An 18,543-nucleotide genomic window follows, 5' to 3' on the forward strand; every position below is an offset into this window, starting at 1 on the left:
GGAGGCAAGGCCATGGTCGGACGGAGGGAGGCAAGGCCATGGTCGGACGGAGGGAGGCAAGGCCATGGTCGGACGGAGGGAGGCAAGGCCATGGTTAGGATAATGAGCACCCCTTCCAGTACCTTTCTTCCCTATCCTAAACTAATAATCATAATAATGTACTTAATTAACACACTTCATATGCCAGTGCTGTGCTTGGAGCTTACGTCTTAATTTCATTCTCACAACTAGCCTGGGAAGTGATTACCATTATAATCTGCATGTTAATAATGATGAAAGGATGAAGCAGAAAGCTTCAGCCAACACGCCCATTATCACACAGCTGGTCATGTGGAGGCACGATTGATTTAACTACTGGACCGTATTTTTAAAACTTCACAAACTGAGGTGATGGCACACATAAAGTATGACGCGGCTTGAAAGGCATCAAAGGGGGGTGAAGGGAACAGAAGTGTTCTTACCTACTTTATATTATAGAACAATAAGAAAAAACAGAATAATAAGAAATATATCACATTCAGCATTGTAAAAAGTTTCCAAATAAAATGTTTTTAAATTTTGAATAGGCATCTTGTACTTGCTTCCAATATAGCCTTTGGGTATTAGATTTTATGCTTGAAATGGCAACATGCAATCCCTGATTAATATTTTAAATGATGATCTCTTCAAATTCTTAATAGTCACCATTGACAAGAGACGTCACTTGCACATGTGGACGGTGGGAAGTAGGAGCACAATGGTCACTGTTTTTTCTTTGACTGATGAATGAACATTCTTTTCTTGCCGTTAGACATAATTCAAATAATTCAGTCTCTAAAGTGTCCTTCAAAGGTGTAAAAATAATTTCAATCAGACAGCTATTACTTTTCATTTCATCCATAAATGTAACATTCATACTCCTTGTGATGATTTCAATGGATTTGAAAGGATTTCAAATCTAATTCAACTTTTTTGTGTTCTATATTTAAAAATAATGATAAAGCTTTTTCCTAAGAATGCACGGATATTGCTCTACTGGTCTTAATAATTATACTTAAAATTGGGCCGTGCCTGTTGCTCAGTGAGTAGAGCGCCAGCCCCATATACTGAGGGTGATGGGTTCGAACCCGGCCCCAGCCAAACTACAATAAAAAAATAGCTGGGCGTTGTGGTGGGTGCCTGTAGTCCCAACTACTTGGAAGGCTGAGGCAAGAGAATTGCTTAAGCCCAAAAGCTGGAGGTTACCGTGAGCTGTGAAGCCACAGCACTCTACCGAGGGCAACAAAGTAAGACTCTATCTCTAAAAAAAAGAAAAAGAAAAAAATTATACTTAAAATTTCTAGTGAATCATTTCAACCTCCTTTTTAAGGTTGAAGTTTTCCTTTTAAATTGACTTTGTCAGTATGTTATATATTTTACATAATCCTTGCAATTTTTAATTAAGTACATTCAGGAAGGTTCTCAGCAAGAATTATTTAAACCAGTAATTATTCCTTAAAGTTTTCTCAAAGTGAGTATAATGCACAATTTATTTCTCTATCAACTCCTTAGGTGACAGGCTTTTCATGAGACTCTCCTTGGACAGTTAACCTTCCTTAGTGTGAAACAGCAGAGGGAGGTCTCCTTACTCATCTTGTTCCCAAGCTAAAAAGAAAGGGGCGAGGTGGGTTTAGATGTTATTAGTCACTGTTTTTAATAACAACATTTTGTACAGAATTTAGATCCACAAACAAATCTTTACATGACAGAGCTTTTCTGTAAATAAATATTACTAGAATCTCAAAATTTTCAGAAAGAACTTGGTGAAAAGTATTTGTACCTTCTTTTCATTGTAGCTGCACGATCAGTACATGAAATTGGGCAGTTTTCAAAATATGGTGGGGTTAGGGTTTTTTTGTTTTTTTTTTCTTTTGTTTTTGTTTTTTTGAGACGAAGTCTCATTTTGTCACCCTGGGTAGAGAGCCATGTCATCATCACAGCTCACAGTAACCTCAGTCCCTTTGGGCTCCAGACATCCTCTTAACCTAAGACTCCTGGAGTAACTGGGACTACAGGTGTCTGCCATGATGCCCTGTTAGACAAGATCTTAACCTAAGACTCCCGGAGTAACTGGGACTACAGGTGTCTGCCATGATGCCCTGTTAGACAAGATCTGTTTTGACACATTCACCTGCTTTTTTGAATGTTTTACCTCCAACAGTCAGATCTGGTTCTTCCGTGTAAGATAAACTGTGTTATTTGGAAAGAAGAACCAAACCACGTTGTTGGGGATAAAACATTCAAAGTATTTCTCTCCAGAATGTCTAACTGGTGCTATTAAACACCCAGTAGTAAAGTCTGATACATCCAGTAAGGAAAACCCTGAGAGATTGGGAACAGAGGTGAGGAAATGCTAAAATAAATCTTTAATAAGCTAGAGGATGGAGACTGAATATTCAAGAGCCTATTCAAGATGGGAAAAGAATCTTCAAGGACACTGGAGAGTCAGACGGGGAGGAACCAGGAAGAAGCCAGTCAGCATCCAAACAGGACACGGGAGTGAGGAAAACCTAGAGCTAACAGGAGGTCAGACAGAGGAGAAGATGAGATTTCAGTGTCCTGGAAGAAAATTGCTATTTGGGTGAAGCTAAAAGTTTAACCTCGTTTTGAATAACTAACCTAGAGGGTCACCTTGCCCCATCCTTCATCTTAAGCGATGTAGCTGTCCAAGAGAAGAAGGGGGCTCCCGACGCAGGCTGAAGCCCTTCCTTCCATCAGGACAGGAGTTCTGGGGAGTGAGAAGAAATTCGGGGGGGAAGGGAGACTGGGTGACAGGGGACTCTGATGGAGCCTACTGCTGCCTTAGACCCAGATGGCTTAGGTGTGGCTTTAGCCAGTCCACTTCCTCCCCTCCCCCTATGCGTTCTTCAAATGCTCCCAGCCACCTTCTCCCCACTACCCAGTCCTCTGGGCTGTCAGGTTACAGGGTATCTTTTATGAGGCCGAGGCAGTCGCGTGTGTCTCAGCAGGTCCGAGTGATCTTACACGTTCGGCTCCTTTCTCCTCCCAGCTTTTGTTGCACTCACCTCTGTTACAGCAACTACTGCACCACATTGTGCTTGGTTAAGGGTCCATAGCTCTTGCCAGGCCGAGACCCTTTTAAGATCAGTGTCTTTTTCTTACTCATCTTGGTGTCCCCTGAGCCAGCATTATTCGACAATGAAAGAGGGCTTTTTAAATAAAATCTTGGAAAATTCTGTGTGAGCCCAGAATTCTAGCAAAAACTTCTCCTTCTGATTGTTAAGGGACATGCAATTCCATACAATGGAAAGAAGTTAGTCTTATTAAAAGTGAACCATAGGCTCACTGATTCTCCGAATGATAACATTGTTCAGACCAACTACCATCACCACAATCACCACCACCCTCCCATGCAAGGCTTGAAAATGAGTAACGTTACTGGGTAACTGCCTGGGTGTGCCAAGGCACGGCATTGCTGCACTCATGGGGACTCATGCCCACCGTGATCAATTTGGACTCAGGTTGGGGACCAGGGTCAAATATAGACTTGATTAAATTTAAATAATTCTCTCAAGGCATAAGAATTTTTAAAAAAGCTTTAAAAAATGAAAAGAAAACTTAAGATTCACCAACAAGCATGCTCCTACTGAGGAGTTTAAATGCTGCTGTGATGTTGTCCGATTAAGGTCACTTTACACAGTCGGGTAGATTTCCTTCTCCTCTCGGGAAGCTGCACTCTCTAGAGGGCGTGATTACCACTAGCAGCGCGTTTGCGTAAAGAGCTGTTTCTTCTGCTTTGGAGTTTTTCACATCTTTTTCTCTCCTTCATCATTTCTCGGTTTCCCGTTTTCTGTTTCCATTTGTGAACTTCATGAAAGGACGGGGAAGAGGTGTTATCCTGGGCGATTCAATGCCAGTCAGCTCAGACTTTTCAGGGGGAAACCATGGGCTTAAGTAGTACCAGATAATTACCTACTTAAATACCTGCTGAAGAACTATACGATCAGGATTAATTGGCTTTCCACTCTCTCCACATCATTAATTCACTTATTTATTTTTGAGACGGAGTCTTACTCTGCCACCTTGGGTAAAGCACTGTGGCTTCATAACTCACAGCAACCTCAAACTCTTGGGCTTAACCAATCTGCTTGGTTCAGCCCCCCAAGTAGCTGGGACTAAAGGCGCCTACCACCATACCCAGCTAGTTTTTCTATTTTCAGTAGAGTCAGGGGCCTTGCTCTTGCTCGGTCTGGTCTCAAACTCCTGAGCTCATGCAATCCACCTGCGTTGGCCTCCCAGAGTGCTAGGATTACAGGCACAAGCCACTGCGCCTGGCATTCTCTCCATCATTTAAAAAAGAGAAGATTGTGCATCTTGAAAATGTCTCTCCCTTTCGTCTCTTTCCTCTTAGATTACAAGGCTTTTGAAGAGGCATCTGAACACTTCCAGCCTTACATCAAATTTTTTGCCACCTTTGACAAAGGGGTAAGTACCTGTGAGACTCCAATTCGAACAGTTTTATAGGCAGGAAGGGTTAAAATGTGACCTTCTCGCTGCTTTGTCTTTCCTTTTAGCAACATTAACCGTGTTGCTTTGCCTTTTTCCCCTGACGTGTTAGGGATGTGGCAGTAAATCATTATTGAATGAGAGAAGAGCACAAAAATCAGAGGACATAAGGATGTTTCTGAAAACATCTAATAAGAAGGGATGGCCCACCCTTACCTTGTCACAGCCTGAGAATGGAAACTGTGCGCGCCCAGAGTGTGCCTGGGCCCCGAGCCCTTGCTTCCTTGGTTCCCTCCCTTCCTGGGGCTGCACGCCTTCCCCTCTGCTGGGCTAGCGTGGGTGATGGAAGGGAAGGGGCATTGACCATCTGAAGCCCTGGTGCTTTAGAAAGTTACCTCCATCTTCTAGACATAGGGTAGATATACATTTCTACAGTCCAAATGCTCTTTAGTTTAAAAACAAAGAAAGTGATTTCATAAGCCAAAGAACAGCAGAGAGAGAGAGACCTTGAATCATGGGTTATTTATTTGGGTTCTGCTATAGTCAGAGTATTGCACCCTAGATCCCTTGACTACTAAAGTGGCTAGTATTTGTTGATCGAATGCTTTTTGTGTGTTGGAAACAATTTGATGTATTGCATCTATTTTATCGATAATCCTTTAAACACCTTTGAAAGGTAAAAACTCTTCCTTAGAGAACTTCTTCTCCCAGAAAAGAAAAGAGATTTAGAAAGGTTAGGTGATAGCCATGGTGTCCAGCAAGTGAGTAGTAGCACTGGGATCCCGGTTTAGGGCAACCTTTGCCCCAAACCTGCTTTCTTTTCTGTACGTCACAAAGACTGTCCACCTGCCCTTGGGTTGCCGGGCACACCTGCCCCACCTTCACACATGTGTAACACACGTATATGACACACACATCATCCTACCTCCCCACCCCCTCCCAACACACACACATCCCAACTGAGAGCCCTGAACCGCCTGTACTCACTGAACAAATAGATCTAGGACAAACTAAGTTCTTGGTCAAATTCAAGTCTAAATTAACGGGAGGAGCAGGACAGCTGATGGGCAGTGCTCATGGGCCTTTACTTTACCAAGTTCACATATTCCATGAAAAACAGGAGGAAGCCCGTGGGGGCTGGAGCCGGGAAGGGCAGGAGGAAAGAGGTCACTTTCAGTTCATGTGTGTAATGAACCGTTTCTATGTACAGGGTCCTGTCTTTGAGTTTATAACCCAGGAGAGAGGTCTACAATCTAAGTCATATAATTTAAACCTGAAAAAAGTTTACCCTCGTTGGTCGGATTAGAGTTGGGAGAGATCTTGAGCAAGAATATTTAAAAAGAATAATAACTACCATTTATTAAGTACTTATTCGGTGGCAGAGTCTGTGATGAGGGCTTTATGGGGGGGGTTCTCTCCTTTCATCTCAATACCCCTGTCACAGGGGATCGGTATTCTAATTCTACAAAGGATGCGGCTGAGTAGGTGAGTGGCCCACAGTCACATATCAACAAATCATGAAGCTTGCTATGATCTCAGGCCGGCCTGACCTCAGAGTCGATGCTTTGTGCTACTATACTCGAGAGGAAAGAGCAGTGTACGTGAAATGCTCAGCTGGGGTCTGGCGCACAGCACGCGTTCCATCAACACCAGCCCAGCCGTGATACTGTTATGAACTAGAAGACAGTCGTCAAGGCCCAGAAGGACAGGAGGTTGGTTCAGGACACGAGCAGAGAAGGGAGGCAGCAAGAAGCCTGAACTGCATCCATTAGGCCTAGTCCCGAGGGGCCAGGATCAGCACAGGGGGCCCTGGGTGAGAACCCTCTGAAGGAAGACAGGCGGGCAGACAAGCCTGGCCAAGTGACAAAGTCTTCATTTCTTAGAGGGTGGTTCCCCTCTGTGTTCAGAGTTGTCTCTGTTTTCAGAAGTGCCTCCCTGGCCAACTGTGTGGCTTCATATCTGTGCCCCATGAAGAAGGTGAGGATAGGCCATAATTAAAAACTCAGAAAGCTGCTTTACTAAAAGCTCTGTAAGACCCTGAGTCATAGGAGCCACTGTGCCTGAAGCCTTGTGGAGTTGCGTAACATTTAAAAAAAAGAAAGAAGCATGGGAAGAGTGGTGGCACTGAGAGGACGCTGAGGCCATTTGGGACTTTAGAACTTGTACCCACAGCCAGGCACAGTGGCTCACACCTGGAATCCTAACACTCTAGGAGGCCAAGGTTGGAGGATTACCTGAGCTCAGGAGTTGGAGATCAGCCTGAGCAAGACTGAGATCTCCTGCCCCCCACGTCTCCACGAAAAATAGAAAAAGTAGCCGATATCTTGCAGGTGCCTGTAGTCCCAGATACTCAGGAGGCTGAGGCAAGAGGATCTCTTGAGCCCAAAGAGACTGAGGTTGCTGTGAGCTATGATGATGCCACCCAGGATGACAGAGTGAGACTGTCTCAAAAACAAAACAAAACACTTTGTACCCATGAGCTAGGGTGGGGGTGGGGAGCCAGAAGGCATGGCTGTACCCAGTGCTGTCCAGCAGGAGGTGCTAGAGCAGAAAAGGGGGAAAAGTATAAATGTCATGACGTCTGTACAACACACCCCTGGGGATCTCAGAGGGACCTGGAGGTATTTTATACAGGTTTGAAGTCAGGAGAGGAAAGGAACCAGAAAGCAGTCATACAATCACAGAGATGAAAAATCTAACTGGGAGAAATTGATGTAACAAGATCACTGATGAGATGAATGAGTGGAAGAAGATAAAACCCCCAAGTAATGTAAGATAGCAAGTTTTGACTTCAAGACAGCAAAACTTGGGAAGCTACTTAAAACACTGCAAGTCTAGGAAGAAGAATCTAGAAAGGAATATAAGATGGGGTTAGGAGTCCTATTTCCTACTAGTTGGGAAAACATTCACCTTGCGGTATCTGTCAGTAATTCATTCATTGACTCAACAAGTATTTATTGAGTGTCGTTTATGTGTCAGGAACTCTTTTCAGTGCCAGGAGCATGACATTGAGGAAAAGTTTCCTCCTCTTGTAGAATTTAGAGCGGAGAAGAAAAGATGAAAAGACAGAAAGTAGATAGATGAACAAACCGATAAATATTATTAAATGAACTGGAGAACCATAAAGAGGGTGAGATGTCAAGGCTGCTGATGTAGATTTTGGAATCAGTAGTTCCCAGCCGCTGTCAGCGCTGGTATTCCCCATGGAGCTTTTAAAACCATTAATCTGTTGGCCCCCCTCCTGGAAACTTAAGACATTTTAGGGCTGCAGTAGGGCCGAGGAGTCTGCATCTTCTAAAAGTGTCCTAGGGAATTTTACAGGGTGCTCAGGTTTGAAACCCATGCTGATCTGCTGATCCTGATCCTGAATCAAGTCACACAGAGGCGCAACCTCTCTGAGGAAGCAGTTGGAGGAAGAAAGGGGTCAAAGGGCCGAGCTGGTGTCCACGCTTCTGTAGCTTACAGCCTGGAAAGTGTCGGCTCTTACTGTCTCACGTCTCCTCCCGATGTCTGTTCCCCTCTCTCAGTGAACTGTGAGATGAATAACTACTTTCCCTTTTGAATCACCTTAGGGCCAAAGGGAGCTCTGACTGTCTCAACAAAGATAACAGAGAAGATAGATACGGAGGAGGCCTAAATTCATTCTGAGTTGATTTCATTGACAATGACTGAAATGTGTTACTAAGATGCAGAAAAATTATCTGTATCAAAATTTATATGCATGCAAATGTCAGGAAAATGGCACTGCGCTTTGTAGTTTTCTTGTCTTTATCAAAATCTATCCCAACAAGTTAAAAAAAGAAAAGCCTGAAAGAACTCATGTGTATGGCCCTATTCAGCTCTTTTTTTTTTTTTTTTTTGAGACAGAGCCTCAAGCTGTTCCCCTGGGTAGAGTGCTGTGGCATCACAGCTCACAGCAACCTCTAACTCTTGGGCTCAAGTGAGTCTCCTGCCTCAGCCTCCCAAGTAGCTGGGACCACAGGCGCCCACCACAATGCCTGGCTAGTTTTTGGTTGGAGCCATCATTGTCGTTTGGTGGGCCTGGGCTGGATTCGAACCCGCCACCTTAGGTGTATGTGGCTGGCGCCTTAGCCACTTGAGCCACAGGCGCCGAGCCTTTAGCTTTTAATAGTACAATCTTCTCTTACATAATTGTAATGCCCATGAACCAGGCCTGCTCCTGGAACACGACCTTGGATAGGGGGGCTCCATACATATTTCACTGAATAAATGAATGAATAAGTGCTTCCATCAGTCCACTCTCCTTCCGCCCTTAGTATCCAGTACCACATTATAAGAATAAAAGAAAGGGGTCCTCTGAGATATAAGAAGGGGGCACTTTATGATGGTGATGGGGAGATAGTGAAGAGACTCCTGGAAAATTCTACTCAGGGTTTCCAAGACCTAAACTTAAGGCCTACAAAAATCCAGTTTTATATTAATAGCTGTAACATTGTGGACACAGATTTGCATTCCGGAACCAGAGATCCCACCGCCACATGCGTACATGTTCACACACACGCTCACATGCCAGGCGCACCACACTGCTCACCTCGGCAGTGGTTCTGAGAAGCTCCTTCAGCAGGTGTGACGGAGAACCACCTGACGAGAACACGTTACGAGGAACAAGGAAAACACGCGCAGCACCAATGCGATATTTACAGGCACATGTAATTTATTCCTTCATTTACACGGTCAAGGAGAAGGTAATTTCCAAATGAAAAGGAGGTTGGCGTGCAGGTGAGTTGGAGGGTTAGAATGTTCCATGGCCTGGGTTTGAATTCCGCCTCTACCCCCTCCAGGTGTGTGATTGTGAAAACTTCTTTCTCCAAATTGTGCCTCAGGCTCCTCATTTGTAAAATAAATGTAATAATATTCTTACCTCAGGAAATCAAAGTGAGGGTTAAATAAATTAGTAAACCTAAAACACTTGGAAACAGTGCCTGGCACATACTAAACCCTGGTTTGTGTGCTATTATGACTGTTTTCATTCGTTTGACCAATTCACAGCACAGCTTTCTTTCTAGTTTCTAGAATATGTAGTAAGTGAACTCAAAAACTCAGACCCCAATGTCAAGTTCAAGCCCATTCCACCAGGGGCCCAGCCTTGCACAGAACTGTGTGTAAACTCAAATGCTGGTTGTCTGTTTGCTGCCCTTCCCTGGCTCCCTGCCTCATCACCTCCTCATCCGCCCCACCCGGAACCCCAGAGAAGAGGGGGAAAGCAAGGAAAAAACTCCACATCTCCCTCTCAAATTCTAAATGACAATAAAATCTCCTTTGACTGACCATAGCTCTTAACACGGCCTATTTTCTTTATCTCTGAGTAGGATGGTAGCATTTCCTTCCCTTAAGTGCTATAAGAACTGTCTTTTGGAATATAATGACCTGGAATTAATAGCAATTGATGACCCAAGCCGGATGAACGTCAGGGTCTCCTCAGAACGCACCCCCTTGTAGACGAGTTTATGTAACATGCAGTTCCTCCCCCCGCACTGAGTCACGCTGCCCTGGGTCGCAGCACCATGGGTTACCACCACAGAGCGTCGGCTCTTAGGCAATTCCTCTTCAGTTTCAAGGGAGCCACTGTTCGTCCCTGGGCTTTCTTGGATCACAGCACTGAACTGAGAAGAATGGCATTTGGTTTTCTATAGAGCATTGCACATTCCAGGCCTCTCAAAGCATTTCACAAAGAGAGGCCCTGAGTTCAGCAGCCGTGCCGGCCAACACAGCAACCGCTCTGCATTGCCGACACACTGACTGTGTGGCCCCCTGAATCGAGAGAGAAAACATTTTCCAGGCTGCGGGCTGGTGCCGTGAGATTTTTATCTGTCATCAGGTGATCAAGTCTTTCTGTTTTTCTGGGGTCTATCCAGGTTTAGCCGTGAAAGTCCTGTATCCTGGGAACTGCACCGCCCTAAACAAAGCAGGATGGTTGGTCACTTTGTGACTGCCTCCCACAGCCTGGAAAACCATCAAGCAAGCCTGATGCTGACAGATTTCACCATAGGACAGTGCCCCAATCCAAATAGCAATTACAGTTTGTGAGTTTGCGAGCTGATCAAGGACAGATTAATGGGTTGGCTTCTGATTCTGAGTACCTGCACATTGTAGGAATTTCCACTAATTGCCTGTCCTATTGAAATTGGTTCAGTGGAATCCACACAGCTCGGGACAGTAAGCAAGCTCCCTTGGCCTCCACTTCCCCGTCCCTCCTGACCAACACAGTAGAGAGAGGGAGATGGTGGGATTAAATTCCTCATCCCTCCTGACAAACACAGGAGAGTGATGGAGATGGGATTAAATTCCTACTTTTCAATCCAGCTGCTCCCAGCCGCTGTCTGACACTCGTTGGCCAGATAAGCCTTTTTCTTTCTGTTCATTCCAGGACTTACCTGGTGTGTTCCTACCACCTCAACATTGAAGTTAAAACTGCTCTTGTGTCTTTGGCAGAGAATACACACACCACGCGCTGCTCCTAGATGGACAACCCATCGCTTCTCTAGACCAGCATTCAAACAAACTTCATCTTATTTCTACCTGTTACAGGTGGCAAAGAAATTGTCCTTGAAGATGAATGAGGTTGACTTCTATGAGCCATTTATGGACGAGCCTGTTGTCATCCCTGACAAGCCTTACACAGAAGAGGAGATCGTGGAGTTTGTGAAGGAGCATCAAAGGTGGCTGCAAGGGCCAGCGGGGGGTGGGGACGCTGGGGTGTCCCCAGTGCTGACATCGCAGACCCACCAAGAGCAGCATTCCGGGTCTATACCCCAGCAGAACAGGCCTCGGTAGTACAGCTTTGGTGACCAGGATAAGCAGCAGGGACCTTCCTACTTCTGAATATGAGTCTGCACTCTCAAGCAGTGTTAAACTAACCCCCCCAAGTCAGCAAACCCCCTCAAAGCCAGAGCAAAATAGAAACAAAATTCTACACTAATAATGATGGCAATTTATTGAAAGCTTCCCATATGCCAAGTACCAGGCTGAGTGCTTCATGAAAACTAGTTTATCTAACCTTACAAGGTAATTATGGTTATCTCAACTTTATAGAGATCAAGAAATTAAACTTAGAATAGTTAAGTAACTTAGGCAAGGAAGAACATTCTATACACAGAACTTCTGGGAGAGGAACACTTGACACCATTTAGAGTAGCTGTAGCATGAATCAGCAAACTGCTGTAAAGAACCAAACAGTACACATTTCAGGCTCTGCGGGCCAGATGGCCTCCGTTGCAACCACTCAACTCGGCCGCTGTAGCATGAAGGCAACTCAGATCATGTGCAAACAAACGGGTGTGGCTGCATCCCAGTGCAAGTTTGTTTAGAGAAACAGAAGGCACTGGCCAGATTTGACCCACCAGCTGCAGTTTGCTGACCCTTGTTCTTAAGGGAGGGACACTATGGGACCGTGGCTCACCACCCCACCCGGCCACCTTCAAGTGTATGCAGAAGTGTGTTCACTATACCTGGAGCATCCTGGTCCCCTCATCAGGACAGTCCCAGTCCTTCTGGGAGGCAGGACTTGGAGAAACATATTAACATGTCTGGCAGTATTTGCCAACATTTAGAAAGGAATGAACTATGAGCAAAATATAGGTCCCACCTGCTCCCCTAAACATTCCCATAGGGCTTTCGAGGTATGTCTCTGGTGATTAAAAAAAAAAAAGCAGTTTGGGGCTAGAGAACTGAGTCTTTCTGTTTTCTCTGTGAGGTCTCCTCATTCCAGGCCTGCTGCAGGCTCTCAGCGGTGGCAGCAGTCTGTGAGGGGGGCAGCGGCTGCTCGCCCTGGGAATGAGCTGACCCTGAGCCCTCTGACCCGCTGTTTGTAACAGACTTTCCAATCCTTGGGTGGAGTGGGTCTGTGGAAAGGCTGAGTGGTGTAGGCCCAGCTGCATCTGAGCAGGTATGTTTCTTAGGGGAGAAATAGTTTTTAGGGCTCTTCACACTCTTGGGAATGAACCACCATCTCACCCGACCGTTCCCGGTGCTGAGGCTGCCGTATCTGCCATGGTGATTCCGACTCAAGGAAATGCTTTTTTTTTTCCCCCAGACCTACTCTACGTCGCCTGCGCCCAGAAGATATGTTTGAAACATGGGTAAGAAAGTGGCCAGCTCTTTCTGCCTTTCAGATATGGGTATATTCTCTAAGTATATACACTCCAAGAGGAGGGTCCCTTTGATTAAGTCTCCAAACTTGAACTAAGTCTTATTTGGTTGGGGTGAGTGTCTGGCTGGTACAGTGTTTGAAATATGGACAACGTCACCCTCAGTTAAAACCCAGTTCTCCGGAGATCTGAGTCTGGCTCTTTGGTCCTACTCATTGGGCAACATTACTCTGTCGCTGAGTTCACTTCCCACAGGGACTACTGAGTTCACTTCCCACAGGGACTACGGAGTCCACTCCTTGGCTGGCAGGAGTCCAGGGGCAGCAGCTCAGGCCGTAAGTCAGACAGACATGCCAGCTGCCTGGTAGCTTTGTGTTGGACAACGAGTCAGGGTGGTCTTTCTGAGCTTCAGTTTTCCCATTTTAAATTGGGAATATTTGTAAGGATGAGTGACATGAAGAGTTCAGAGCATAGTAGACACCAGTTTAATGAATGGCAGCTGCTTTTTTAAATACCAACTCAAGGCACTGGGAAGCAGCGAGGCAGCTTGTCCTCTAGGCCTATGTCACGGCCAACAGGTCAGGTGGCTCAAATAGTATTAGAAAGGGGGCCTCGGAGATACCCCTCCCACCCTTGCCCCGGCTTTGTACAGAATTTCATAAATAATAACCACCAGCGTTGGTGGAGCATTGCTCAAAGCGCTCCATGTGTCATCTCTCTTGTCACTGTCAACAGCTCTGGAGTTACGCAGAGCCGGTTCACTCCCATTGTGTACATGGTCACTCTGACCGACCACTTAGGGACACATAATTAATGCAGATTAGTTCTTAGAACTTGCGTTTAGCCATCTGGAGTCAAAGCTCACGTCTTCTCCAGGATGCCTCCCAGACTGGCGCGTCCCCACAGGGAACCACTGGAATTGGGTGTGGGGTGGGGTCAAAGGGATTGATATGGAAGCATTTATTTAGTTTGTTCTTTAATTCAGAGTCTGAAGTGGCGGGTGAACAGAACCACCAGGGAGGAACTAGCCACTCCCTTGTGACTGGCTTGTAGCTTATGTGGCTGTTTGGAGGTAGAGGTGACACTGAGGGGCAAATCAACCAGTCTCGAGGAGGGTGCTAGTTAAGAACCACCTAGCATGGCAGAAACATATTTTCCTAACATTTAAACCCATTCAAAAGGTTAACCCTTAAAAGGTCTTATTACTAGATTTTAAAATAATAATGAAAGAGTATAATGGTGCTTTAAAAATAATATGCTTTGTAAAAATTGTTTTTACTTTTTACTCTCCGGTAATTTCAGACTTAACAAAAGTAGTGTGAAGCATTCCGTCCCTTCTCATCCAGGTTCCCTAAATACTAACATTCCACCACCTTGGCTTTATCATACTCTCCATCTCTCTTACACGTATATATATATGTTTTGTTTTGTTTTTTAAACAGTTTCACTTTGTCACCCTGGGTAGACTGCTGTGGTGTCATAGCTCACAGCAACCTCAAACTCTTGGGCTCAAATGATCCTTTGCCTCAGACTCCGGAGTAGCTAGGACTACAGGTCCCCGACAAAATAACAGACTAATTTTTCTATTTTTAGTGGAGATGGGGTCTTGCTCTTGCTCAGGCTGGTCTTGAACTTATGAGCTCAAGCAATCCACCCGCCTCGGCCTCCCAGAGTGCTAGGATTCCAGGCGTATATATGTATACTTTTTTCTGACGTGTTTGAGAGTAAGTAGCAGATGCAATTGCCCTTTATCCCTAAATACTTCAGGACTTTCTCACATGTAGCCACAGTGCAATTATCAAAATCAGGAAATTAATGCTAATTCTAGTATCTAATCTATGGGCCTTATTCAAAGTGACTAGAAACTTTTCTTTCTCCCAGACCCCGTGCAGCCCCAAATCTCACACTGCATTGGCTTGCTCTGTTTCTTTGGTTGTCTTTAATCTGGAATAGACTTTTGGTCTTTATTTGTCATGACCCAGAATGCCATTTTAAATTAGAGTGATTATTGCTGTTCTGTCCTGCTACGGCTCTATCCTTAGTTCTTCTTTTTATCTCCTTTATCCCCAAAAGCCAAGTCTCAATTGTCTGGGGTTCAGGAAGGGTGAGAATACAACACCATAGGACTTTCTTCCAAGACACACCATACTGACATAGCAGTGTCACCCTGAGATTGTGTGACATCTGAGAGCCAGATAGCCACATGCTCCCCCAACCACAGACACCCCCAGCTCCCAACAGGGCTGCAAAAATGCTCCTTCTTGTCACCTTAGAGGCAGATCGTTGTTCGGGAAGTTTACTGTCTGTCTTCATGAGAACCCATTTTCTGCTCTCTTTTCTCTATTGTAGCCTGTTGCTATAATATAAAATAACAATGTTGGCTCATACTTTCCACATTAGCACATACCGAATTGTTTTCCAACTGGGGAAGGGTACTGTGGATTTAACCAGGTAGAGAAAAGGGCAAGTAGAATGACTTATTCCTTCCCAGCACCCCATCCTGGAATAGCCACTGACTTTCCCAGAAGGGCTGACCAGACCCAGCCAGCTCCTCCATCCAAGTCTCCAGCAAGGGTGGAACGGGAGGACAGGCCCCCTCAAGGGTCATCTTCACATCTCTAGAAAAGAAGCAGCAGAAATAAACTGAGTTATAAGGGCCACTGAGGAACTGCTCCCCAGAACCCCTCCTGATCCACCTGTGCCCCTGGGGCTCCAAAGAGTGGCACCTCCATCAGCCACGTGGCCACAGCAACTTAAACCACAGATGTTGTGGAACATGCTTAATAAACTTAAAAGTCTTTATCTTCAACACCTACTTCCCAAAACATCGTAAAATATTTAAAGGAAACAAGAAAACTAGCTAGTGACAAAGCAACTATTGACCTTTTACTGTCCCCAATTGTGCAGGTTTTTAAAGCATCAAACCACAGAAAACACATCATATATTATTACTAAAGAACCTGGTGGGGGGGGGGGCGAGTGTGTGGTGGCTCATGCTATAATCCCAGCATTCTGGGAGGCCAAGGCTGGTGGATTTCTCAAAATCTGGAGTTGGAGACCAGCAAGATCAAGACCTTGTCTCTACTGAAAATAGAAAAACTAGTTGGGTGTAGTGGTGGGCACCTGTAGTCCCATCTATTCAGGAGGCTGAGGCAAAAGGATCACTTAAGCCTAAAAGTTTGAGGTTGCTGTGAGCCATGACAGCACAGTACTCTAGCCAGGGTAACAACTACTCCATGTCAGAAAAAAAAGGCAGCTGGTGTGCAGTGATACTTGCTGTGTGTAAATCAGAGAGCTATTTATTTATTTATTGAGAAGATTCAGTGAACATCAAGGTGAAGCAGGACAATCAAGACCATGCAGTGACCCATCATTCCCCTTGGAGACTCTCCCTCTACCCTGACAAGAGGTCAGTCAGGGTCCTGGGCAACTGCCCCCAGGGCATGGGAGTCAGCAATTACTTCTAAAGGAATCTTCCCTCTATTGCCAGCAGCAGAGTACTTCCAAAACAGGGCCAGAGACCCCAGACAACAAGGAGGTCACTTCATTGCCCCTTCATTAGGGAGCCCGCTAGTTGTAGGGGTTACCTTGTATCTTTGCATCGCTTCATTCAACATGAGAACAAGCACATAGTCAACAAAGACTGGGAGGAAACAGCAGAATACTAACTGGAGTGCTGTGCTCCCTTCGTGGATAACAGTAAGTTTGGCTTCTTGTTGGTATCTCTTAAGATTGTCAAATATTCTTCAGTGAGTAAGATTTTCATTGCCGTATTCTTTTTTGAGTCAATAGGCATCAGAAAGAACCTCTGTGGTAAGCGCTGGGGTTATAAACATGAATGGTACTGTCTTCTCAGGGCTGAGTAGATGAACCGGTCCCCAGACACGTGGTGGCAGCCCAGAGTGCTCCCTGCTGTGACAGGGGCTGCACACGACATGCTGGGAGTCCAGAGGAGCGTGTTCATCAGAGCCATGTCTAGGTGTCCAGTTCTCTGGGGGATCTTGTGCTCAGTCACTTTATGTGAAGGCTCTTTTTCTGCCTCTTTCAATGTAAGTAAGAGCTGCTGACCTGAGTTTGCAACATCTGCAAACTCTTAGAGGCGCCATCAATTCATGGAGCCTGTTCTGCTGGTGGGGTAGTGAGAGAGAGTGTGGCTGTGTCCCCCGAAATTCATACATTGAAATCCTAACCTTCAAGGTGATGGTATTAGGATGTAGGGTGTTTGGGACGTGATTAGGTCATGAGGGCTCTGTCCTTGTGGGATGAGTGCCCTTATGAAAGAGGGCCCAGGGAGTTGCTGGTGACTTACGTGAGGACACCCAGGAAAGCACTGTCCATGAAAGAGGCCCCTCCCCAGACGCCAGATGTGACCGTACCTTGATTTCCCAGCCTTTAGAGAAGTGAAAAATAGATTTCTATTGTTTATAAGCTATGCGATTTGTGAAAGTTTCTTGTAGCAGAGCCTGAATGAATCCAGACAGTGGGCTTTAGAGCCAGAGATAAATGACTTGAATCCCATTTCTATCACATCCAGCTCTGTATAAGTCACTTCAATTCTGTAACCATTAAATAGGAGTGACTTTCATTTGAGATTTCAAGACAAGGTACTCAGATAGCACTTACACAAAAAGTGGCAAATGCCAGATGTTGTTGCCATTTTAATCATCGTTGTTATTTTAAGGCATAAACCCTTTCCTTAGAGAGCTTGCTATCCAGTTGAGGAGGGAAGATTTGTGAATTTCCAAGGAAATGTGATCTAAAGTCCAAATGGGTGGCCTGAGTAGCGAGGGCTGTGGGATCAGAGAAAGTCCCCGGTTGGCTCAGTCCTGCATTCAGCTCGGCTCCTCCTCCCCCGAGCATGATGGCTCTCCCTGAGTAACCCCGGCTGATCAGCTTGCCCATGGATTCCTGCTCTCTGAGTCTAGTACTGAAAATGCCTAGCACCTAGCACAGCCCTGCTTCTTTGAGGGTATTCAATACAGGTTCATGTGCTGAATCTCTGAGACGCACAGACACTCTTTCCCTTGGTGACAGTTCTCCATTCAGGGACTGTCTCAGGTCTGGGGAATGACTGTCATATTATGAACAGCCTTTCTAAGGAAAACAAGTATGGATTTTTAATTCTAAAACCAATTTCCAATGCGTTCTAGAAGGGCATACAGAAATGAGGCCTGCTTCGCTGAGTTAATGGCGTGCACTACCAACTGATGGCAGGAGACAGGGACGCGAGACGGCCTAATGAGAACTGATTGGGGAGCTCTGTCTGGCAATAATAGCAAATGTAGAACCGTGAAACCTCAGCCTCCCCTTCTGGCTGCTGTCGGATTTGTGCAATAAACTGGTGCACAAGCACGCAGACACGTACATACATTGATCTGTAAAATTCAATTCCTCAGAAAATCTGACCAAAGCAGTGCCCACTCTCTTGTTTTTAATAATAATATTTTCCCATTTAATCTCTCTTAGAATTTTTGGAGGCTTTGTCCATTCCAAACTCAAAAGAAAAAAATTAGCATTTAGATAGGATTGCACCAGCATTAAAATCAATTGAAATGGAAACAGAGATCATGGGACGGTTGAGCCACCTGGAGTTTTTTCCATAGAATGATTCTGATATGACATTCAGGGTACCCAATGCATCCCTCTCCCCACGTCTGCTATATCAGTATTCAGCCAGTTTTGTCACAGCTCTCCCAGTCTCCTGAGGATCTCATTTATTTAATTATTTATTTCTTTAATTTTATTTATTTTAGAGACAGGGTCTCACTCTGTCTCCTAGGCTTGAGTGCAGTGACACCATCATAGTTCAATGCAGCCTTAAACGTCTAAGCTCAAGCAATCCTCCTGCCTCATCTTCCCAAGCAGCTGGAATGACAGGCATGTCCCACCACATTTGGATAATTTTTAGAAGTTTTTTTGTAGAGATGGGGGTGTCTCACTTTGTGAGTAG

The 18,543-nt window shown here is 45.2% G+C and overlaps 1 protein-coding gene across 1 annotated transcript in view; it reads left to right on the top strand.

The window, feature by feature from the left end:
- CASQ2 (calsequestrin 2) overlaps window positions 1-18,543 on the top strand; it is a 59,594-nt gene that overhangs the window by 28,312 nt on the left and 12,739 nt on the right. Inside the window, exons 5-7 of the mRNA XM_003793827.1 lie at window positions 4,391-4,464; window positions 11,035-11,165; window positions 12,539-12,584. Coding sequence (XP_003793875.1) covers window positions 4,391-4,464; window positions 11,035-11,165; window positions 12,539-12,584 — 251 coding nt within the window. The remainder of the gene's footprint in view (window positions 1-4,390; window positions 4,465-11,034; window positions 11,166-12,538; window positions 12,585-18,543) is intronic.

Source organism: Otolemur garnettii, unplaced genomic scaffold (assembly GCF_000181295.1).
Source record: "Otolemur garnettii isolate 467f Iridium unplaced genomic scaffold, OtoGar3 scaffold00073, whole genome shotgun sequence".
Lineage (NCBI taxonomy): Eukaryota > Metazoa > Chordata > Mammalia > Primates > Galagidae > Otolemur > Otolemur garnettii.